The sequence below is a fragment of the Sturnira hondurensis genome, unplaced genomic scaffold (genome assembly GCF_014824575.4).
Source record: "Sturnira hondurensis isolate 20B ecotype Veracruz unplaced genomic scaffold, ASM1482457v3 Scaffold0002638, whole genome shotgun sequence".
Classification (NCBI taxonomy): Eukaryota; Metazoa; Chordata; class Mammalia; order Chiroptera; family Phyllostomidae; genus Sturnira; species Sturnira hondurensis.
Window position 1 is genome coordinate 8,238,906 of NW_028075269.1, and position 21,858 is coordinate 8,260,763.

The following is a 21,858-nucleotide window of genomic DNA, read 5'->3' on the forward strand; positions in this document are numbered from 1 at the left end:
GTTCAATAGTTAGAACTCAATGGGAAAGTTGCTGCCCAGTGCCATCTCTGAACCTTCCGGAAAAGCGGAGCTGGGAAAATTCTCCTGTGATGCTCAGCTTTCAAATATCTAACAGCTACTTGTGGCCCATGACCAGCAACTGAACCGATGCCCAGCCGCCAGCCAGTGCATGAACATCGTAGGCTTTTGGCTAGAGTCCCGCTGATAGCTGGACCTGCAGCACCGCCGGTGAAGGATCACGGCCAAAGCGAACCTGGGCCCAGCTACAGTTTTAACAACAAAGTCTAGTGCGACACCTCACATCTTCCACAGCATTTTCAATGAGGTAAGTGGCATGTGGCTGGACATCATCATCCTTGTGAAAAGCCTCGTGGCCCCAGGGTTTCTCCATCTTTTTTAAAAAAAAAATTTATTTTAGAGTTTTATTTATTTATCTTTAGAGGGGAAGGGAAGGAGAGAAATACCAATGTATGGTTGCCTCTTGTGAGTCCCCTGCTGGGAACTGGCCTGCAACCCAGGCATGTGCCCTGACTGGGAATTGAACCGCGATCGTGTGGTTCACAGGCTCGCGCTCAATCCACTGAGCTATACCAGCCAGGGCAGTTTCCCCATCTTAATGAAGAAGACACACTTCACTGGTCTACCAGGTGAGGCCAACATCAACGATGGGTAACAGAACCACTTCTTTGTAGTCAGAGCCATCATTTCCAAATAGTAACCTCCAAGAACCTCTCCAACCTGCAGACACCTTTGAAGGGACCCTTGCTCTTTGACATTCTACTATAATCAAGTCTCCAAACTATACTCGAATTGCACTGTGTACAATCTGTGTTGAAGCATCCAGCCTACCTTCTTCATGTTTCCAAATGGAAAAGACCTAGAAGCAGAGTACAGGTTTGCTCATTTCCACACAGTGTCAGCACTGGGCCAGAAACCATTTCACTGGTTTGGAATGTGAACCATTATCCAAGCCCACAGCATATGGTTGCACACTTCTCCACTCCCACATCCCAGCAAAAATGCAACTGCTGTCCAAGTATGCATAGGCTGAATAGAAAATGGCAGTGGTTTCTGGAGCTCAAGGGTCCAGACGCCACTGCCAGACTTGGGAGGAACCAAGGGACACAAGCGTGGTAAGAGCAGAAGGAAATATTATGCAAGGAAAGCAAAGTGTGATCCTCCGGGGCAGAAAATAGCTACTCCTATGGAACGTGCTTTCCATCGCAGGGTGTTGCCCACAGACAGCCCACCTCCTTCCTTGTTTAGGACAAGACTCAGACCTGAAGACACTTTGACGACCCTGGGGTATATCTGCTGAGAAAAGTCAGGAAATAAAACTGCAATGCAATTTAGTAGAATGAAGTCAGATGCCTGAAAAAAAGTCTATTTCAGATATGTGCTCGAAGAAATTCTCCCTTGTTTGTTTCTCCTACTCAATTAGGTCTTATTATCTGTCGCCAACGGTCAGTTGCTTTAGCAGTTTCTGCCCAGTAAGGGTCAAAAAGAGATGCACAATGACACTGTATTGCAAACCAGCTATCCTGCGTGACCTTTGTCAAGTGACTTGACCTCTCTGGGTGGCCAACTGGCCATATTCAAAATTCTCTACATGTGCTTCCCTCACGGTGAACACCAGCACACATGTACACAAAAGTACACCTTGGTATAGTCTACCAATAGTAACGCACACGTGATTACTTTATCAAATGTCATTTAATTTGGGCTCAATTGGTTGTCTCCCGCAATAGGCAAAACACCCTTAGCAGAAGAGGACTGGATGGTTCACCCTGCTAATTACTCCGACTGTTGTACCCAAGAAGAACATTCACTCATGTCTTCATCAGTAACCACTTGTTTATTGCAGACAACTGTGCTGTGTCCTGGGGACAAAACAACAGGCCAAACAGCCATAATCCCTGCCTCCCACGCTCTTTAAGTAAGTACTTATCAACTTCTTTGATTGAGACATTTCCAATGGCACCTAACTTCCCCCAGACGTCCCACTCATCTTGCTCATTTCCTCTGTGTCCTGTAGATGGTTTCTAAGATGCCCATCAAGTCAGACAACTCTTTTCCATCATTCAACTATTTTAGAGGTTCTCCTTCCCCCATAAAGGTGTTGGAGGGCTACAGAAGCTCAAAAGTAGCCTCAATCACTTAATGACAAAACAAGAGAGCTGCCAACAAACCACCCCTCAGATATTTTGGAGTGACAGGAGGGGCAGGGTATTTTCGGCAAACTGCAAGGAGGCACGGTGATGAAGTGAAGAAGCGATGCTGGCAATCACGAGTGTGTCTATGAGCATAATAAGGGCAGGGATGACTCCCTGAAGAGGAACTACGAATGAGAGACTGCTTACTGATTTGTCAAACGTGTGTCTTATTACTGAGCCCATGGGCACCGCAGGGGGTTCAAGAACAAGCAGCATCAGCCCTGCCCTGACAGAGCTTCCAGTCTAGGAAGGGAAATACTGACATCCTGGCTCTTCTGTGATATTCGCAGATGTAAATTTCAAAACAGAGGCAACTGGGGCTGGAAGGATGGTGAATTTAAGTCGTGTGACCCGGCACAAGGCTGCTCCTCTGACCTTTCTCCCTTATCTGAGACGAGGCTCTGAGAGACAACAGGGAAAAGGGATGTTGCTTGCTTCTCCTCTGGCCAGAGGAGCACCGCCTCTCTCTCTCAGTGCTTTTTACCCTTCTCCCAAGATCTCATGGTTATTTCCCTGGGCTCTGGGGACCAGAAAGATATGTCTTGAATGGCTTTTCCCAGTTCTCCCTGAGTAATCGTTATTGACGCTGCCTGCCCTCAGCCTCATGCTCATGTACACTCAAGCACACAGACGCCTACGGACCCACCGACAGACTCTTGAGTGGCTATGCCATAGTCTTTCCTCCCAGCTCTACTGGAAGGGGTTCCACCTCGGATAATAATGAGAACACTAACATGAGCAAACACTCTGATGAGACTTACAGTGTCCCAGGAGATGTTCTAGACACTATATATAACTCAACTGATTTATACTCACAACAGCTACATGAGGTAGGCACTGATCTTTCCCCGCATTTACAGATGCGAATACAGAAAGGTTAAGTAACTTGCCCGAAGTCACACAGCTAGGAAGAGACAGATTAAGACTCAAACCATGGCAACCTGGTTCTAGAGTCCATATTCTTAAGCACTACACTCCACCTCCTCACACAATAAAAGCTCAGGAACATATTCCAGACCCTTAGCTATTTACTCCAAAGCTATGTATTAAAGTCTCAAGTGGTAAACTTGACTACATTTTCTTAATTTACTACATGTTTGCACTTATTTCTAAAATCTAACAAAAAGAGGGAGAGAATGGGAGAAACAAATGCACCAATTCTATGTGCACTGAAGGCACTCGTGGCCCTCTCATCTCACTCCACATGTGAGCAAACAAGATACATAAATCTGAGTAGATGGGTTGTTCATATAAACAATTCAAAGCCTTATCATGCCTCTCTGAACTGACTCCAATTCATCAAAAATGTAGGAGCAGGTTATATATGGTGCCCTCCATTAACTGAAACACACCAATAAATTTGCAAAATGTAAGAGTCAGCACCAAACACACACACACACACACACACACACACACACACACACACACACAGATATAGATCATGGAGAAATCCCCACAGCTACTGCAGAACTCCGTACAGCCTGCGTCTCCTCTGTGCAGCCTGGAATCATGCATAATGCAACACCGCAACTGCTAACAGCAGGCGCGCACCAGATAATTTACACTTGTTTTTATGGACACGAGGAACTGATCTTTGAAGCTGTCCCTAATGAGATTCCGCTTGGCCCTAACAGCATCCTGAGAGAGCGTTCCGGTTTTCTACTTGGCATCCGGTGCATATTTATAATGCAGAATACAAGCTCATTTAACTTGCACATGTGGAATTTGGTGTCTTCCCTATTTTACAGAAAGATTTCCGTATACCAAGGAGCACTGACTCCTCAATTACTAAGCCACGCTTTACCTAAACAACGTCACCGCCAGTCGCTACAGGTACCTGTCAAAAACAGGCAGGTCCGTCAAAGGACCTTTTTTTCCACCTACAGGGGAAAAAAAGCTCCCCCAATTCTAGTCCACACTCAAGTGCAGAAACTCAGTTAGGTCCTCAGCCAAAGGCCACCTCCAGAAAGCTTAATTATGCAATAGCCCCCTTACTAGACACAGTCACAAAAGGGCAGTCAGGGAAAAAAACCCGAAGTGCCACCTAAACTGCTAACTTCTTGCCCTGAAGTTCTTGCAATGCCAACCCCTCTTTCTTATTATCTCCTCACTTTTAAGTTCTGCTTCGTGTAAAACCCTTTCTTAAGCTTGGCACTTTACACAGGCTTGTTTATCGCTTGGTTTTCAAAAGTTTACAGTGGAGCCACCCATAATTAGAACTCCATTACACACTGACTTCAAATTCCTTTTCGCTTTACCTTTCAATCAGAACTTTTCAAAGGTTTCCAATTACTAACTATATCACACTGAGGTTGTTATGATGGTATTATCTGTACTTAACACAAATCACAGTTTTCTGTCAAAAGTTACTCTGTGAGAGCTCAAAGAGTTTACTATTTTTCAAAAGAAAAAAAAAACCCCAAGTTGTTAAGAAGAAAACATTTAAGTACAGAATAAAATTGTGTGATTCCCATGATAAGGGATGACCTGTTTCCATGGTCTTCATTTCTGGTCAACTCCACATATCAGGGGTGGCTCTCAGTCAGACTCCCAGTAATCAGGCTGCAATATATTCTAATGAACGTCACCCTTCTAACCAATGATTGTTGACTCCAAATAGGATCAATAAATGAGCATCTTACAAGGAGTTTAAGTAATATACTTCCTAATGCTTCAGATTTTAAGTTAAAAAGCAATATGGGAAACCCAAATATTTGGGGTCCAGTTGAAAGTGAAACTTTCGTGTTTTCCTATGTTAGAAATGAGTTCACTCCTGTCAATGTGAGAGTCAACTAAAGGCAGAATCGATTACAGAGTTAGTTAGGAGTATCAGAAATACTCGCTCTGAGCTTCATCCAGCTCCACCCTGAAAAAACACATGGGCGATTTACAAGTTACCCTTTTTAAAGTCAAGTCTAAAATACATGCTCTCAAAATGAATGAAAGATCCCAAGGGAGCACACAGGAAGAGAACACTGAATCCCTGTACACGCAACTTCCATCCATTCATTCAACAGGTCCCTGAGGGGTGTGGTGTGCTTTAACACTGTAACAGGTGCTATAGATGGAGACAGGCAAAAAAAAAAAAAAGAAGAAAAAGTAGAAAGAGAGAGTTGCTGCCTTCATAGAGTATAGAGCCCAGTGGAAGGCAGTCTTTTCCCAGCAATTAGAAAATGCATTCATGATAAATGTGACTCAGATGAAGGGTTACCTGCAGGTACTCTGTTCTGGGTTCACCTAATCCAGAGAGCAGGTCAGGGCTCCCCTAAAGAAGTGACAAAGGTGGAGGGGAGGGAACAGTATTTAGGGAGGAGGGCTGGGGACATCATTCTGGGCCTCAAAGTTTAGGACCAGCCTGCTTTCTCTTCAGATGCCCCAGTACCTCTCCACTTGGAAAAATTAAAAATACAAAACGCAGGGGCATGCCTAGAAAGTTGGATTTACAACATAGCTTCCCATCCATGTCAGCACCAAATCCAGGCAGGATGGAAAACCTTGGGAAAAATTCGGCAGACAGATCACCAAAGTTGGCACTAAGTGTTGCCAAATGTCTGGCTGGCACCAATGTACAGGCTCAATTGGCCATAAAAAAAACCTCACTGTAGTCTTGCTCCTCTCAAAGGAAATCATTTTGCAATCCACAATGAGGCTTACCCCGAGGCCAGTCTTAGGGGGAGGCCTTGAATTTGGAGCTTAACTCAATTGCACAGTTTAGGGCAAGAGTTTCAGGTTTCAGATGGGCAGTCAGGTAATCCGATTCCCATCCGAGTTTTAATGGCTTCTAAGAAATCCAAAGTGTTAAATCCTTTTCCCAGCCTCCCCCAGAGCCGTCTAAGGGCGCTTTTTGCCAGCCTCCAGTCTCCTCCCCCCAGGCTCTTATTCTCATATGCAAACTGTAACTGAGTCTGCATCTCCCCGCTTAATACTCATTTCTTAATCGGAAAGTCTGATCAAAATCTGTGTTCTAAAAATGTTTAAAAAACACAGAGAGAGGAAATAAAAGAATAATGAAGTGGAATACGTAGAAACGGTGTTTTATTTCAGGGAGAATGCTATTCTGAGTCCTTAGGAGCCTGGGAAGAACACTTTCTAGTTCTGTGGAAACCAGAGGCAGCAAAGCCAGGCAAGACCCACAACTCCAGTAATCAGCACATCTCTGCGAGTTCCACCGTCCCAGCCAGAAGGCAGGCAGCTGATTAAGTGTTTATCAAGTCTGTTCCCTGGCTATCAGAAGGTTAACGCCGACTAAATCCTTCCCTCCTAGGGTGGGAACTGCTTGAAGGGCAGCCGAACCCTAAAAACTTTAAATAAAGAGGGAGGAAAAAAACCAAAAACAAATCTTCCCTACAAGAATAAAACAGACACACCAAACTTAATGGCGATTATTACTTATTGAACTTAATAATAACTACCACGCACAATATTCAGATATTGAGCTCAGCTCTTTCCTAAGCACTAAGCATCATCTAATATGACCTTCACCATCACCTATTAAAGCATCTAATTATTATATCCCTCCAGTAAAGATGAGACACTCATAGTGGAGAATATAAATGAACACATGGAAGGGCCACAGGGATGGAGAAACAGACAAGAATCTGGATATGCTTTGGGGTTCTTTTTTTTTGAAACTTTTCAAGAGATTTATTTTTTTATATTTTTAAATGTGCCTACATTTCTGCTTAGCAACAACCACTCCACTCCCAAAAACTCTCCCTTCCAAAATACACACACTCATTCTGCCTCTCTCTCCTATTCTCCTGTTTACAGCTTTATTAAGATACTAAGTCCAAGCGTGGCTCTCGCAGCCTGGGGGCCAGCACCTCGCCAAACAGCACCGTTTGTTTATAAGGTGACATGACCTCCCCTGCAGAGCATGGGGGCACAATTAAAATCTACTAATGGCCAGAAAGCTCATTTTCATTCTACACTCGACAAAATAAACACCTCGTAAAGGCAGGTAAGCAGAAGCTACTTTTCACTCTGCACGGCTTTGTCTTAATAACCTTTGAAAGGGAGGAGCCCACTGCAGTGAACCTACAGGCTCTGACATACACAAAACACAATTATGGTACGAGGAGATGGCAAAAGCCCTCATGTAAAGTTAAATTTTTTTCCCTCGAAAGGGGGTACTGCCCCTTACTTAGCACAGACCTAGGGTGGTGAACTGCAAAGGTTCTTTCATTGCAAACTCTGGCTGCAGTAGAAGGATCTCACCGAGCCTGTCTTTAAAACCAGGACATTTGACTTCCCCGAAGCCAGTTCCTGAAAGGGCTGATTTTCTTCCCCTCTTTTGTCCACAGCAAATGAAGCTCCACTTACATGTTGGAGGAAATATTACAAAACATCCCTTTTTTTCTAAAGTGCAGAATTTATGGCAACAGATAATTAACAACAAACGACAAACAATCTGAGTAGTAAAGGTCCTGGTTTGGTTGCCAAGATGATCGTATCAAATTCCAAGATAAACAGTGGAGCGTGCCGGCTGCCATTAGCGTGGTGGAGGGGTCGAGATGGAGCGATGCAAAACAGACCAGCCACCGCCACCGAGGGGCATGGTGTGGGGCAACAACCTCCCCCCCGGGGTTATGAATTCCCTTCTGAATTCTCCAGTGGGCAAGGGGGCAGGGCAAGGCTAACTCCACTGCACTGAACAGCGCACCCGAGCCTTTGTATTGCACTCAGAGAAAACACTAGATTCTTCTTTGAACTGCATTATGGAAGAATCAGGAATGACTGTCCTCTAGGAGTTAACACGGCCTTCCTACTCTATTCATTCTTCCTAAAGACGTGCCCCTCCCCATTTGTCTTTTCTCTCAGCTTGAGACAAAATAAGGTTTCCATGCTACCAGCTGTGCCCGAAGTGTGAGGGTTAAGAGCAGAGTGGAAACAAGTTAACCTGTAAGAGTCAGAATCTGAGCACAGCATATGGTAAGGCTCCTTGATACTAACAGATGGCGAACCTTGGGAAATCGCAATTTGGGATATTTTTACATTTCTCAAAAGCAAGTTCATGGTTCACTATTTGTCAAACGGATTTTTTTTTTAAAATACTGAAACACAAACCTAACATTTAGAATTACCTAACGAACTGTTCCTTCTCAGAGAGCAAAACAGGTCAATGTATCAAAAGCTGCTATTTCGGTCCTTTCAAATGTGGACTCATTGGTGTGTAGGATTAGCATGCATGCCCCAGAATGCTAAGGTGCAATTTGTCTTATCTCCCTGTTGACTAATGTTTAAGGATGCTGACACTCTCCTGGTGTTACTGTCAAGTCCAAGGCCAGGGACATCATAGCTGCAAGAAAAGAAAAGTTATGAGCTAATGAATCGATCTGCTAGGCCCTGCCTGTCCCTCTCTCTCTCTCCTTCACACACACCTTCAGTTTCTACCCTTCCATGAAACAAACATTTCATTATACGCCCTGCCTACCCAAGCAGGACCAGTATGCAAAAGTTGGTTATTTAAAAAAAAAAAAGGAATACATTAAATGTAAGATAGAACCAAGAGCAATGCATAAGATATCTGTGATTTCAAAAATATGTATCTAATACAGTCTAATACGGTCTGTGGTTATTGTTGAAGTCTCAGGGCAAAGCAAATGAACAAAAGGGAGAAAAATTTTCCAAAACCCAGGACCAAAATAGAGCTGGTAAAATGTCTATGTTATAGCAACGGTCTCAATCTTTTAGGAAATTAGAGAAACACCCCGAGGCTGCTTAGCTGGTGGGAGACTATTGTTTTTCTTGATTTTACTTTTAAGTCCTTGTACAAAAACTAAGCACACAACATGCAGACGCTTTGAAACGTGGTCTGTGGCCCAAACACCTAAAACCAAACACCACAAAAGTGAGCCACTTATACTTAGCCAGTCAGCATGCAGGCCCAAAGAGCCCGCTGCTAGATGGGGAAAGCTACTTTTCAACCCACAAATTATCGAATCTTTGACCTGGAAGGTGTCAGAGACTGTCTGTACAAGAAATAAACAGCTCTGAGTCATGTCCAACGTGATGGTGGAGGCCCCGTGACCTTTTAAGAAAGCTACTACCAGCAGAGGAACGTCAAGAATGGTTTAATTCACACTTGGAACTTTAAAGCTCAGTAATAGCAGGTACTAAAAATTTACCTCTGTTTGCTTTATTGAACGGTGCTAATTTTTCCTTATCATTTTTTTTAAAACTAGCGTCAAGAGCTTTGCTGTTTAATATGTAAGTGCACAAAATTTTACACCAACTAGAGGAGTACATAGTCTTGATTTGTGGTAAAGAAGGAAAAAATACAAAAAGCCTGCAAATAGGTGTTTTCTTCTTTGCATGCATTTACCCTCCTACAGGAAAAGGATCTGGGCAAAAAAAATCTTCGAAGCCAAATATGCAGACCAGATACTGCAAGGGCCAATACATCCAAAAGAGCTCCCTCTTTGCAGAGTCAGTGTCTCTACAGACAAAGCCTAAAAATGCACTTTCCACATTAAGAAAAAATAAGAGGCAGACTAACATGGTGGTCTGCACAAGCATGGCAGTATTTTCTGTGCTGATACTGAAATAACAGCCCAATCGTGCCAGGGCAGCTCCTGAAACATCTACTTTTCGGAAGGCCACGAAAATCTAAAATGAAAAAAAAAAAAAAGACAAGGGAAGGAGAGCGCTAAAGAAATACTGCAGAGGAAGAAAAAACAAGCTGATGGACAGATCTTCAGAAACTTGGGGCGTTTTTCTCCTTTCTGAAAACAGTTCAGAACAACCTAGGGTTTGTTATACAAGATGTGGTAGACTCAGTGGCATTAGCTTTGTTTTTAGATCTTAAACATCTACATCATCATAAGCTCTGAGTCCCAGAATTAGAATGAAATATATCTCCAATAGGGCCTCTATGACATTACTTCCTGTTTAGCTTGCCTTGCCGTTACGTATATTTTTATCAAAACATTTCCATGAAAAAAGTTTTTTTTATTTTAAAAAAAAGAACTGTATTTAGAAGAAACAGATTCCACCCTTAAGGGGAGGTGACAGGACGATTTTCCAGTTATATATGTGCACCAGTGGACTGCGGCCAGACTTTCCCTCTGAATCTCTCTCCACCTCTATAAATGGAGGTATTTCAGGACTTGAACCCCAGGAACACCACACTACAGAGGATCTGCTTTGTTTATCAAAATCCCTTACCCTCCCCGAGAGTTAAATAACCAAAACAACAAACAAAAAAATACTACCCCGTTGCGCAGCATACAACTAGAGTCCTAAGAACAAATCCGTGTGGAAAAAAACAATCCCTAATTCTCGGCTGGCATTTTAATGCTTGAATGCAAACAAAGAAATCTACAGAACAGGAAAAAAAGTCAGCTCTACAACCAAGTCCAGCGGTCACGGACCACAGGACCTGTACCCTCAGGGAGTGTGCAGGAAAAAGAACTTACTTTAAAAAAGAAATGAGAGAGCAAAAGAAAAACACCCTGTGTTTATCTATCAGTGCCAACTAAAAGGGCCATTCAGCGTCTCCTCGACGAATTTCAGATTGGAAACATTAAGAAAAATTATGGCCACGCTAATGTGCAGGCCAATGGTACATGTGTAATGAGAATGAGGATGAAAAAGTGGCTTACCAAGAGAAAAAGGTTTAGAATTTTTTTTTGGCAGACAGCTCATGCAGGCCAGCTCCTCAGGAAAGAACGAATTTCTACCTTGTTTCTCAAGTGCAGTTGGAGGGAGCCCCAGACATTCACTCACGCAGGGGTGTTGCCCCTCTCTCATCTGCATGTCAAGGGTCACTGCTCTGCTCCCTCCACCGTATCCCCAGGAGCCCGCCTCCCTACATCTTTTGCCATGCAGAATATCACTAATCAGGGGGACTGTGTGCTCTTAATTTCACACAGGCTAAAAAAAAAAGGGAAGAAAGAGGAGAAATCCTGAACTGCCCAAGTGTGAAGGAATGACACTAAGGCGAATCAAGTCCCACAGCTAGGAAGGCACCCGAAATGCAGAGAAGCCCAACTTGCTAAGAACCACGGACCTAATTCCTGACCACACCCAGACCAGGATGCAGGTGCCCTGAAACACAGTCAGGCAGTCTCCTCCCGCAGGCCATAGGAGGAGCTTCAAATGATTTCAAAAATTCAAAAAATTCCTTCTGAAAAAATTCCCCTTCGGGTGGAGGACTAAGAAGGAGGCAGCATCCTTAGCACTGCTCTCATCTTCCCACACATGAGCAAGGTACACATACTGAGCCAACGAACAGCCTTTGGTCTATTCCTCAACAGTTAACACGAAACAGGAGAAGGTGTCACCTACAGAAGCTAGGCCCAGAGTGTGTATTGTATATCTTGAAGACAAAGCCAAGGACTTGTAGACAAATTACATTTTTATCATTCTTGTAAAAAATGGTTTTATCCTAAAACTATTACATAACTGTTAATTATATAAAAGAAAAAAAATAAAAGGTCTTTACCCAACACTCGCTCTGCAAATTCATTCCCAAATGTATTCCTTAGTCACCAGTAATGCTAGTATTTATCATTCCATACACTTTTATATCTTTTTTTAACTAAAAGACACCGTCTATAACACTGCTCTGTAATTTTGTTTTTGCACCTAAGGATACCTAATACAGCCCTGAAATGAACTTTCACTTCCTACCATATAGAAATGAAAGTTCAGATCAGAAAAACAAACAAAATCTTATAATAATTTTGGCATCCAATGATCGCCCAGATACCCTAAGCCAGGAGACCCCAACCCAGGGCTGCATACCAGTGCGGGTCATGGCCTGCTAAAAAGGGGGGGCTGCAGAGCAGGGTAAGCTGGGGGAGCCTGGATGGCATTTCCACCTGAGCTCCACCTCCTGTCTCCCACCTCCTACCCCTCCCCTCCATGAAAAAATTGTCTTCCACAAAACTGGTCCCTGACGCCAAAAAGGTCGGGGACCACTACCCTAAACACTCCAGATCTTTCCTGATTAGCAGTGGCCAAGAAAACACTGACATGCTATCCAACACAATGCAACCAAGCAACAAGAACATACATTGGACTTGTCAGGTTTTATATGATCACACAGTTGAGCAATGAAGATATTTCAATAACTTATACTTCTCTCATGCTCACCAAATAGTGGAAAAGACCATAAACATTACCTTAGCTTCTGTTTATCAAGTACTATCTTTCAGGCATTATCTGTCATATGCATCATCTCATGTAATGCCCACAACCATTTAAAAGGGTCAGTTAACTCAGTTTATAGATGAGAAGACTGAGGTTCAGTAATCTGTCCATCATCACCGACCCAAGAGCATTTGTAGAGATCTCTGATTCCAGACCACATTCTCGGCTACCATTTCTTATTGCTCAGCCCAAACTGTACCCTTTGCATTCAAACCTGGTCAATTATGCTTAACATGTGATGCCTCTGTGTTAGCCACAGTCAGGTGGGGCATATAAGACATTGATGGGGGTACTAGGATCTGAGACCAGCCTGAGTGGAGGAAGGCCACTGTGATGCCCCAGAGAACAGCCAGGCAACACTCAGCTCACCGGATTCCTTATTTGTCCCCGCCCCCTGCCCCAGGACTGTCACTCCCACAAAGTAACTAGAGGTAGGTGACACTCCTAAGCTGTGATCTTGACAGACACTAAAAAATCAGGACACTTGTCAACCCTAACCACCAAAAATCCTACCCAGAAGAGTTTGCTGGCCAAAACTTACCAGGGAGTTATTTTCTTATTTATTCATTTATTTATACTCTAATGATTTTCAAAATGAATAGAGACAGGTTAGAATAAAAAATGCAGCATCAATAAAACAATCATTGATGATAATATCTAATATTTATTGAGTATAGACCACATACTAAGCACTCCTCTAAGAAATTTACAATACTGTTTCCAAGCAACCTTTTAAGGCACTACTTTCATTGTCTGCATTTTACAAATAAAAAAAAAAAAACAGGAAAGTGAATACAGTTCTCCATGTTTGGTTACACACCTAGTAAGAGATGCAACCAGCTTTTAAACCCAACAATCTGATTCCCCTGGAGATGTTCACCACCCTGCGCCACGTTGCCCCCAAACAAGTGTAACAGAACCAGAGCGAAGTAAGATCCCTGGACCACCTGTAAAGTAGTATATGACTGGTGTCTCGCCACTATGCTGTACATCCTAAACTCATATAAAATAATACTGGATGTAGGCCATAGTTGAAAAATAAGTATTTTTAAAGAAGACGACCCCAGGGGTGTTGACAAAGACACAGGCAAACAAAATAACTAAAACGGAAAATAAAATTTGACTTGAACAACCAATCCTTAAAGAAAAGGGTGAGGAATCAACCTCGGCAGACTGGCCAGCCACCCCAGTTAGCCTGAGACTCAGGGGTCTCCCAGAACACGGGCCTTTCGGTGCAAAAACTGAGATGCTTGGATACTCTGCAAAAAAGGTCTTACGCTATTTTTATTAGGCCTCAGATAATTGAAAACATACAAAATCATTATGGGTGTTTTCAAACCTACACCGGCTCCTTTAGCACCTCCTCCCACCATCATTAAGTACTAAATAATTTTCTCAACAGTCTTCTTGGGAAAGATGAAAGGGTTGTAGAAAAATGAAGTCCCGTTAATTGCTGGTTTTCAATCACCACATCTATTAGTGTGTTCAAGAGTCTGGGCAAGAGAGGCACACAAATTGTAGGTTAAATTCTGCCCTGCCAACTCCACCTCTGTTTTAATTTTCTTTCCCAAGGTCATAAAGAATTGCTTTCTTTAAAAAAAAAAAAAAAAAACCCTTCCCTATGACACTGGCAGAGATGCAGGCCTGTGGTTTTTAGAAAGCACGGAGGGCAGCCTCGTCAGGGCCCACAGGTAACAGCACACCAGGACCAAGCAGGAAACTTCTTAAAGCCACTGAACGGCAGCTCTGAAATCAGTAACGAGCTTCACGCAGATGGAGACCAGGCCTTATGTATCTGTGTTCCCCCCCTTAGCAACACCCTGCAAATACATATTGTCTTAGTTTCAATCTTCATCTTAGCATGTGAGCGCTAAAAGACCCATAACTATCGTTTGGTGCAAATGTTTAGAGATGAGTAGACGGAGGCCTCAACGAGGAAAGTAAATTGCCCAAAGTGGGTCAAAAAGTGGAGGAGAGACTAGCTGAATGAAATGGAAGTGAGCTATTCCTTGATTAAGGGGAGAGAACCTGGGCTAGGCTGTATGAAAGAAGACAAAGGCTCCTTTAAGGGAGCGAAGTGGTAACTCCAACCCAGGTGATCTGTCCTAGGTCTTCACCGACCTCAGCTGCCGGTGGAAAGGGGAAACAAGTGATTTAGGAATCCCATGCAAAATGCATGAGCAACTATTTGAGTGGAAAAGACAATATATGTGCAGGGATGGGGGCAAGCTCTGCATGACATGTCGAAAATTTCAAAAAAACTGAAGAAATTTTAGACTACCTACTTTATGGATATTTCCCAGCCAATTTTAGTTTCTATTTAGATTCAAGGCAATCTCTTTTAAAGATATATATCATAGAAATAGCACATTGTCACATTTCACCAAGATATCTGGATGCCTCGTGTGAAGCAGCCACAGCACCAGGGCATCAAGCACCGAGCAGCACAAGTGAAGACCCGGTGAGCCCAGATCCTGAGGATGCGCACACAGCTTCACTCAAACACTCGCGATGGGGAAATGGCTCAGAAAAATTCCAAGGAAAACCTCCGAATCTCAAACAGAATTTCTCATCTCAATGCACAATCAAATCAATGGATGGATGGATCGATCAATCAATCAATCAGTACTTCTGAACCCCTGTTACCTACTCAGCCCCTGGAGAGAGAGAACGGTAATAGTGCAGATGGTATGGTTTGAAGAAGATGCCACGTGACTAGGGGCATGGAGGGGGCGGGCAGGGAGAGGCAGAAGAGGTTTCATAGACACAGAGGCGCCTGAACGGCTCGAGGCATTTGATGAGCAGAGCCTAAGTGTGAGTGGTGCTGTCGTGAGAAACAGTGAAGGCAGTGTCACCGAGATGGAAAGGCTCCAGGTGGGCTCAGGTGGCAGTGAGCCAACCTGCATGGCGGGAGCCCAGGGTTCAGGTAGGAGGCTCTCCGTGGAGGAGGACGGTAAAAAGGCAAGCTGGACCCAGACCATGGGAGGATCTTTTCCTCCAAGGCAGGAAGGCAGTCTGGTGAAAGGACCACACCGCTATCCAGGCTGCCAGGGCAAATCCCCGTTTTCCAGCCTTCGAACATTTCATGGCTAGATCAAAGCAGATTAGTTCTAAGGTTACATGATTTTTAAAATATCTCTGTGCATTCACAGTTCAGGAGTGGAATCTTATGGCTACGAACAAGTGAAGCCTAAGCTGAGATTCCTTATCAGTCATTTTCCAAGAAACCTGGGGCAAAACACACTTTCTTTTGCCCGAAAGAAAACAGAATCCATGAAGTTCTTTACAATTCATTAAATCAAAACCTCACTCCAGCAAAACAGAGCTAAAAGTATCCTAAGTCCACCTGCACAAATCTTATCACATATTTGAAAAAATAAGTTATTAGAAGAATAAGAGAAATATTTGAAATGGATACATAGTTATTGTTCAGAAAAACCATTATAACAGAGAAAAAAATCTTATTCACCTTAAAACTTGTCCTTAAAATCGTATTAGTAACCCACCATAATCATGAATACATTCTGATTTAAAACAAGTATATGTTTTTTGACAAATAGTTTAGCACAAACCATTCCAAAGGATTTCTTCCTCTTTCTTTTTCTTTTCTTTTTTTTTAAAAGAAACCCCCCATCACAGGTAATTGAGTGGTCCTACTGGACATACTTGCAAAGTAACATCCTACTTTTATACTAATACCCAGACAGCCAAGAGAAAGACCTTTTTGTCTGGTTAGTGTTTCTGAATTTGAGGGGTGTGTGTGTGTGTGTGTGTGTGTGTGTGTGTGTTGGGGAAGGGCAGTCCTACTACTTTTTAAATGCTCAAATAAAACAATTACTAACAAAAGAAAAAGAGCTTGTGATGTGCCCTGAGTCCACTCTTGGAAGGCAGAACCAGTCAACAGGGCCCTAACCTGCTTTCTTTCTCTCTTGACTATACAATAGTTTTCACAGAGGTTTAGTCCTACTGTGAAAGACTTGTGTTAGACATTGGAAGGGTCTCTCAGAGAATTAGCACCAGGCCTTGAATAACAAGGGAGATGGTGACNAGCCAAGAGAAAGACCTTTTTGTCTGGTTAGTGTTTCTGAATTTGGGGGGGGGTGGGGGGTGGGGTGTGTGTGTGTGTGTGTGTGTGTTGGGGAAGGGCAGTCCTACTACTTTTTAAATGCTCAAATAAAACAATTGCTAACAAAAGAAAAAGAGCTTGTGATGTGCCCTGAGTCCACTCTTGGAAGGCAGAACCAGGAAGGCAGAACCAGTCAACAGGGCCCTAACCTGCTTTCTTTCTCTCTTGACTATACAATAGTTTTCACAGAGGTTTAGTCCTACTGTGAAAGACTTGTGTTAGACATTGGAAGGGTCTCTCAGAGAATTAGCACCAGGCCTTGAATAACAAGGGAGATGGTGACCTTTTGCCCCATCTGCTGAAAGCCCAGCCCTTCCCATGGCCAAGGAACAGAAAAAAGTTGGTGTGCACCCAGGTGCTGCACAACCCACGCCTCTTGGTTTCTCCCACACTTTGTTCCTGACACAGTTTAAACCACACATGATTTACATAGTATTTGGGGTTGAGAGAAAAGTACAGTTGTGGAACCAGGGCTCCCTGGCCTCTTAGGCCTTTGTTCCCTGCGCTGTAGGAGCCAGGCAGATGCAGCGCACTTTCCACTAGCAACAGGCAGCACAGTGGACTCAGCAGTGGCTGAACAAGGAGCCCCGATTAGGCCTATTTCCCAGCTACATGTCAAAGGGCAGTGAGGTGAGGTGAAGGTGGAAAAGTAGCGATTTTCAAGAAATATTTCCTCATGGAGACATCAATAAAACAGAAAGCAAACCAGGCGAGGGGGTCAGAAGACTCAGCCAAAATTCACTGTGTGACATTAGGCAGATACCTTAACTTTTCTGTTGTTTTCCATAAAACGTGGGCAACCTACCACTACCCATTCCAGGCTCTGAAAATCTAATGTCAAATTGTGGTGGAGAGTACTCTGAAAATCTGAAGTGTGACACAGACGTGGGGTATTCCTCCAAGCTGCACTTGAAACCACAGATAAAGCATCTGTTTTACAAATCATATACCTTTTATCCTTCCTGGCAGAAGTCATTAGCGACTTTCTTATTTTACGTCTATTTTCTTGCCTGCTGGTTTTTAAAGTTCATGAGAGATACTTACATATGTACATGTGGTGGCTGGAATCTGCTCTGGTTGATGTTGTAATGCGTGAATGCTTGGGTGGGGTTAGAGCTGTATTCATCCACCGTTATGGTAACTTTGCCTTGAGAAGGAATCCCATGTGCCATCCTTCCTCCCTATAGGCATGAGCAATTCACAACTTTCCGGAGCAAAGGATGGAAGCAGGCATGGTGTGTTTCAGCCAACCTCTGAACCCAAGGATCTACTCATCAATACTGCTGTGCGTTTCTGGAAAAAAAAATTATAAAATGAGAACAAAGAAAAAAAGAGGGCGTTCTAAGAGATGTCAAATGTGACACACGGCATGAAATTCGTTCAGGAAAAAACAATCTCAATACGTGTTGCTGCCTCGTGGATACAACCTTTCCCAACTCTCTACCCTGCAAGCACTTCGGAGTGGACATTCCACTCCACGTGGCACCACTGGCCGTTAGCAAATCATTCCGATGGCATTCAAACTAAGATTTCCTCTTTAATTAGAATTATGGCACTTACCGTGGATTACAGAAGGGCCATATCCACAGTTGCCATGGCATCTAACTATAAATGGTTTGTGCTCAAAGTGGGAGACTCTTCCAAGCCTTCCCTGTGAACTGGCGTATTTGGTCTAAACAAAGTTGGTGTCACATAATAACTGAAATCTCAATGTTTAACACAACCATAAAACGCAATGACAAGTGTAAACTCAAAATACTATGCTCGTAACAATCCCTGTGTGTACCTGTACTACACATATCACACATGCACACACCACACGTACTTTTTTCTTTCACGAGCAGCTTCCAAAACACATCCATACCCAATGCCTGGTACACGTACGCATTCCACTTGGGTGAAGAACTTTTGGGTAAAGCAAATCCTTCGTGCTAAATGCAGTATTTCTCAAAAACAGTGCAGCCACCTGGGGGGAAAGGCAAACACCTCCAGGCTGGGACCACCGCTTTGGAGGCATTCATTACCGCCCCTCCATCAGCTGGGAGGGAACAGTGAAGGAGGGCGGCCATTACACCTTCCGCCTGCCTCGTTCTTGCTTGCTGAAGCAGAATTCTCCACAGTTGGTTTCATACTTCTTTTCAGTTCCCACTAGTTTTGAATGTTCTTTTAAATGTCAATATATGATTTGCCGCACTGGGTTCAGAAATACGGCTGTTTACTTTTATGGCAGGTGTGGGAAGACTGAGGAACGCCCCTCCCTGCACGCAGGCCCGTTGCAACTGCCCAGGGCAGTGGAGAAGTGGCAGAGGACAGCGTGGTCCCCCCGCACAACCCCAGGGTAACCCACTCTAAGTGCTGCACATCGAAATACGACTGCCACGTGCACCATTAAGCTCTGGAGCCTTAGCTGCTATCACAAATAAAAATATTGAGAATAATAAGATTAGATTTGAATCTGGCATGAAACACCTTCAATATCAAGCAAAAGGCAGATGGCCTGCTATAGGCCATTTATTTTATTATTTTACAACCCAGGGCTTGTGTAGCCCTCCATATGCTAACTGGGCTAAGAAATTCCACAGCATTCTATTCAAATCATGGCCTTGTTCATCTGAGCAAAGCGAACCCAACTACACCCACCTTGCCCGCATTCCTCATGGACAAAGGCACTGCCAAGAGAGAATCCCTGGTGCACTGGCATTTTAAACAGTGTTGCTTTGGGTTCCTTTTCTTCTTCCTGACTTCATGGGAGGTAGGAGTCCTTTAAGCACCAGTTGATAGACAACCGGGTGAGGAGGATTAACGAAATTAAAATCTTTCCCTGCTCCTCTGATGTCAGATAGCTCTAAGAACTGCTTACACGTCATAATGTAGCAGTTTTCATACCAAGTTTGCAGCTGTTTCCTTAATTTCCCCCACAATTATATTTTACTGTTATTTTGCATAACAGTAAAACACAACACCTGCTTCAAATTGCAGTCCTGTTCTAAGTACTGTAATTCTCTTTTGAGACACAAAGTGCCGAGACACGACTGAAGCACACAACTGCGTAATTGCGCCATGCTGAAAAGTAAATACAAATGGAAACATCTTCCTGTTACAGAAAAGATTGTCATTAAAAAGAATGTTAGCCATCAAAGCACAGAGGGAAGAAAAACACACATTTTCAGACTGCAAGAACTTAAAAGTGTTTGCACAAATTAGAGAGTGATGTAAAAATTGCATGGCAATTCTTATGTTCCTGCCATCACAGTCCATTGTGTGAAACACAGAACGTTCAGAAGCAAAGGAAACGAAATTCACGTCTGGACCATTGTGACCTCTGAGTCACAATCTCAGCACCCAGTGCTAGAAACAGTTTAAATGTTTCTGGAGCAAATTCACGGATTTAACCAAAAATGGCCTAGAAATAAAACAGACATCCTCATTATGCAAATATCTATGCAATGACTTACAGGAGTTGGCCCTAGACCCTGCCTTTGGAAGCCTAGAAGAGACTGAACTTCGAAGGTGATCAATTCACATCCTAAATGGTCCACACTATTCTAAAGTCAGCGAGGGATTGCCTTTACTATCAAGTGAACATCTGTGCCTCTTTGCACCTTTGCCCCAGCGAGACAAACAGAACATCTTTTCATCAGCAAGCACAGGCCCCTCTAACTCTGAAGGGCTAAATGGGTAGCTGGGACCTCATTTGAATTCCTCTTAACCATGTTCTCTTTCAAATGTTTTATCAAAACAGTGCACCTGCAGCGTCCATCTTCTTTAATCTGGAGTCCTTTGAAGAAAATGTCAGACTGAGGCAGAGAGCCTCAAAACTTTCACAGGGACCTTACAGACAAGTCCAGAAAAGGCTTATTTTTTAAAAAATGCTATGCCCACCTTCACTCACATCATAAGGTGAGCATATCCTTAGAATACCAAACAACACATGGGAAAGACCTTTTCTGGGGCAAACTATCAGAGATGACACAACAGTCTCCCTCCCCAACTTGAGAAGTTTGTTAAAAGCTGGAAATGAGAGAGAGAGAGAGAGAGAGAGAGAGAGAGAGAGAGAATGATACACTGCAGAGAACTATCAAGCAGCTCCATCACCTTGCTTCACACATTTAGGCAGTAAAACCTCCCCAAAGATCAGATACTGGAGCATCTCTTCCTCGTCACACTTGCATTACTTTTGAATATAATATTTAAAGAGACCAGTATATATATTTTTCACTTTCATTTTATACTTAAACACATTTGCTCCAGAAAACAAAGGAACCCGGTACTAAATGCCAGGAATCCTGAAGAAAAATTAAAAGGGGGCTGACACTGCCAAACATTCATGCTGGTGCTAGTTTGATTTTCTATTTTAAAAAAATCATGTGAACACATTTTGCATTTCCTGGACAGCAACCATTTCTCCTGTCCCTGAAGCGGTGCAACGGACAATGTTTTTCCCCCAGCACTCTAGTTGGAAAACATTTTAAAGTCTGCTGGCAACGAAAGGATTAAAAGCTGAGGAATTAAATAACTGTCTCCACCTCCTAGACACCAGAAGTCCATTTCACCAAAAGTTTCAAAGCAACAACTCATGACCTCTCTCCCCGAGCACCGCATGTTACAGCCTATGAGAAAGGAGCCCTTGATTTCGTAGTTTAAACAAGAGTGCTTTTTTTATTCACTTGCCCTGAGAAGATAGCCCGACCGCCTAACCAGGCTGTGGAACTCGCCTGCTGCAACTCCACCAAATTGCGCTCTCTTCCCTCCGCTGCACTGATCGAGTGATCGTTCCACTCACGCCCTTGCTTTTTTATGCCCACCTCCAGTTACTCATCCCTATATCCCAGAGCGATGCTCACAAGCCTTCCCGGTGGCTACTCTACCAGGGTTTTGGGAAGGATGCACAAAGTTCCACGTGCCTCTCTGTCCACAGAGTGCCCTCCCGTCCGCCGCACTTACACCTGAACTTGTCTCCAGCACTGCGGACACCCGGGTGGCACATTCTTTGGGAGAGGAAGGGCAGGACTTTTCTCCTACGCCTCTGGCTGCGCGTAGTCTATATATGGTGGGGCGGGGGGCGCGGAATTCTCTACTTTGGATTGGTGTGTTTGTTTTAAATCAGGGGGATGGGGGCTTCACCAACTACACACACACACACACACACACACACACACGCACACACGCGCACACGCGCACACTCTCACACACGCGCGCGAGAGAGAGAGCGCGCGCGCGCGCACTCAAGCTCGCCCTGCCCTCCCGGCTCACGGCCGGCTAGTCCGGGCTACAGCTCCCCCTTCCTTCCTGGAGCACCAGTTCGCCTTACTCGCTTAGTCCCCGGTTGCCACTGCTGCCGCCTCTGCTGCCGCCGCCACTGCT

At 43.8% G+C, this 21,858-nt stretch overlaps 1 protein-coding gene across 4 annotated transcripts in view; it reads right to left on the reverse strand.

The window, feature by feature from the left end:
- MPPED2 (metallophosphoesterase domain containing 2) overlaps positions 1-21,858 on the reverse strand; it is a 164,507-nt gene that overhangs the window by 140,754 nt on the left and 1,895 nt on the right. The window contains exons 1-2 of one of the 4 annotated variants that reach the window (XM_037040432.1): positions 21,806-21,826; positions 17,539-17,787 (exon numbers count right to left, since the gene is read on the reverse strand). In XM_037040432.1, coding sequence (XP_036896327.1) covers positions 17,539-17,666 — 128 coding nt within the window. In that variant the 5' untranslated portion in view covers positions 17,667-17,787; positions 21,806-21,826. Of the gene's footprint in view, positions 1-17,538; positions 17,788-19,134; positions 19,156-21,438; positions 21,518-21,805; positions 21,827-21,858 lie in introns of those variants that run through there. The other 3 variants (XM_037040431.1, XM_037040433.1, XM_037040430.1) reach the window with 3 other exon arrangements.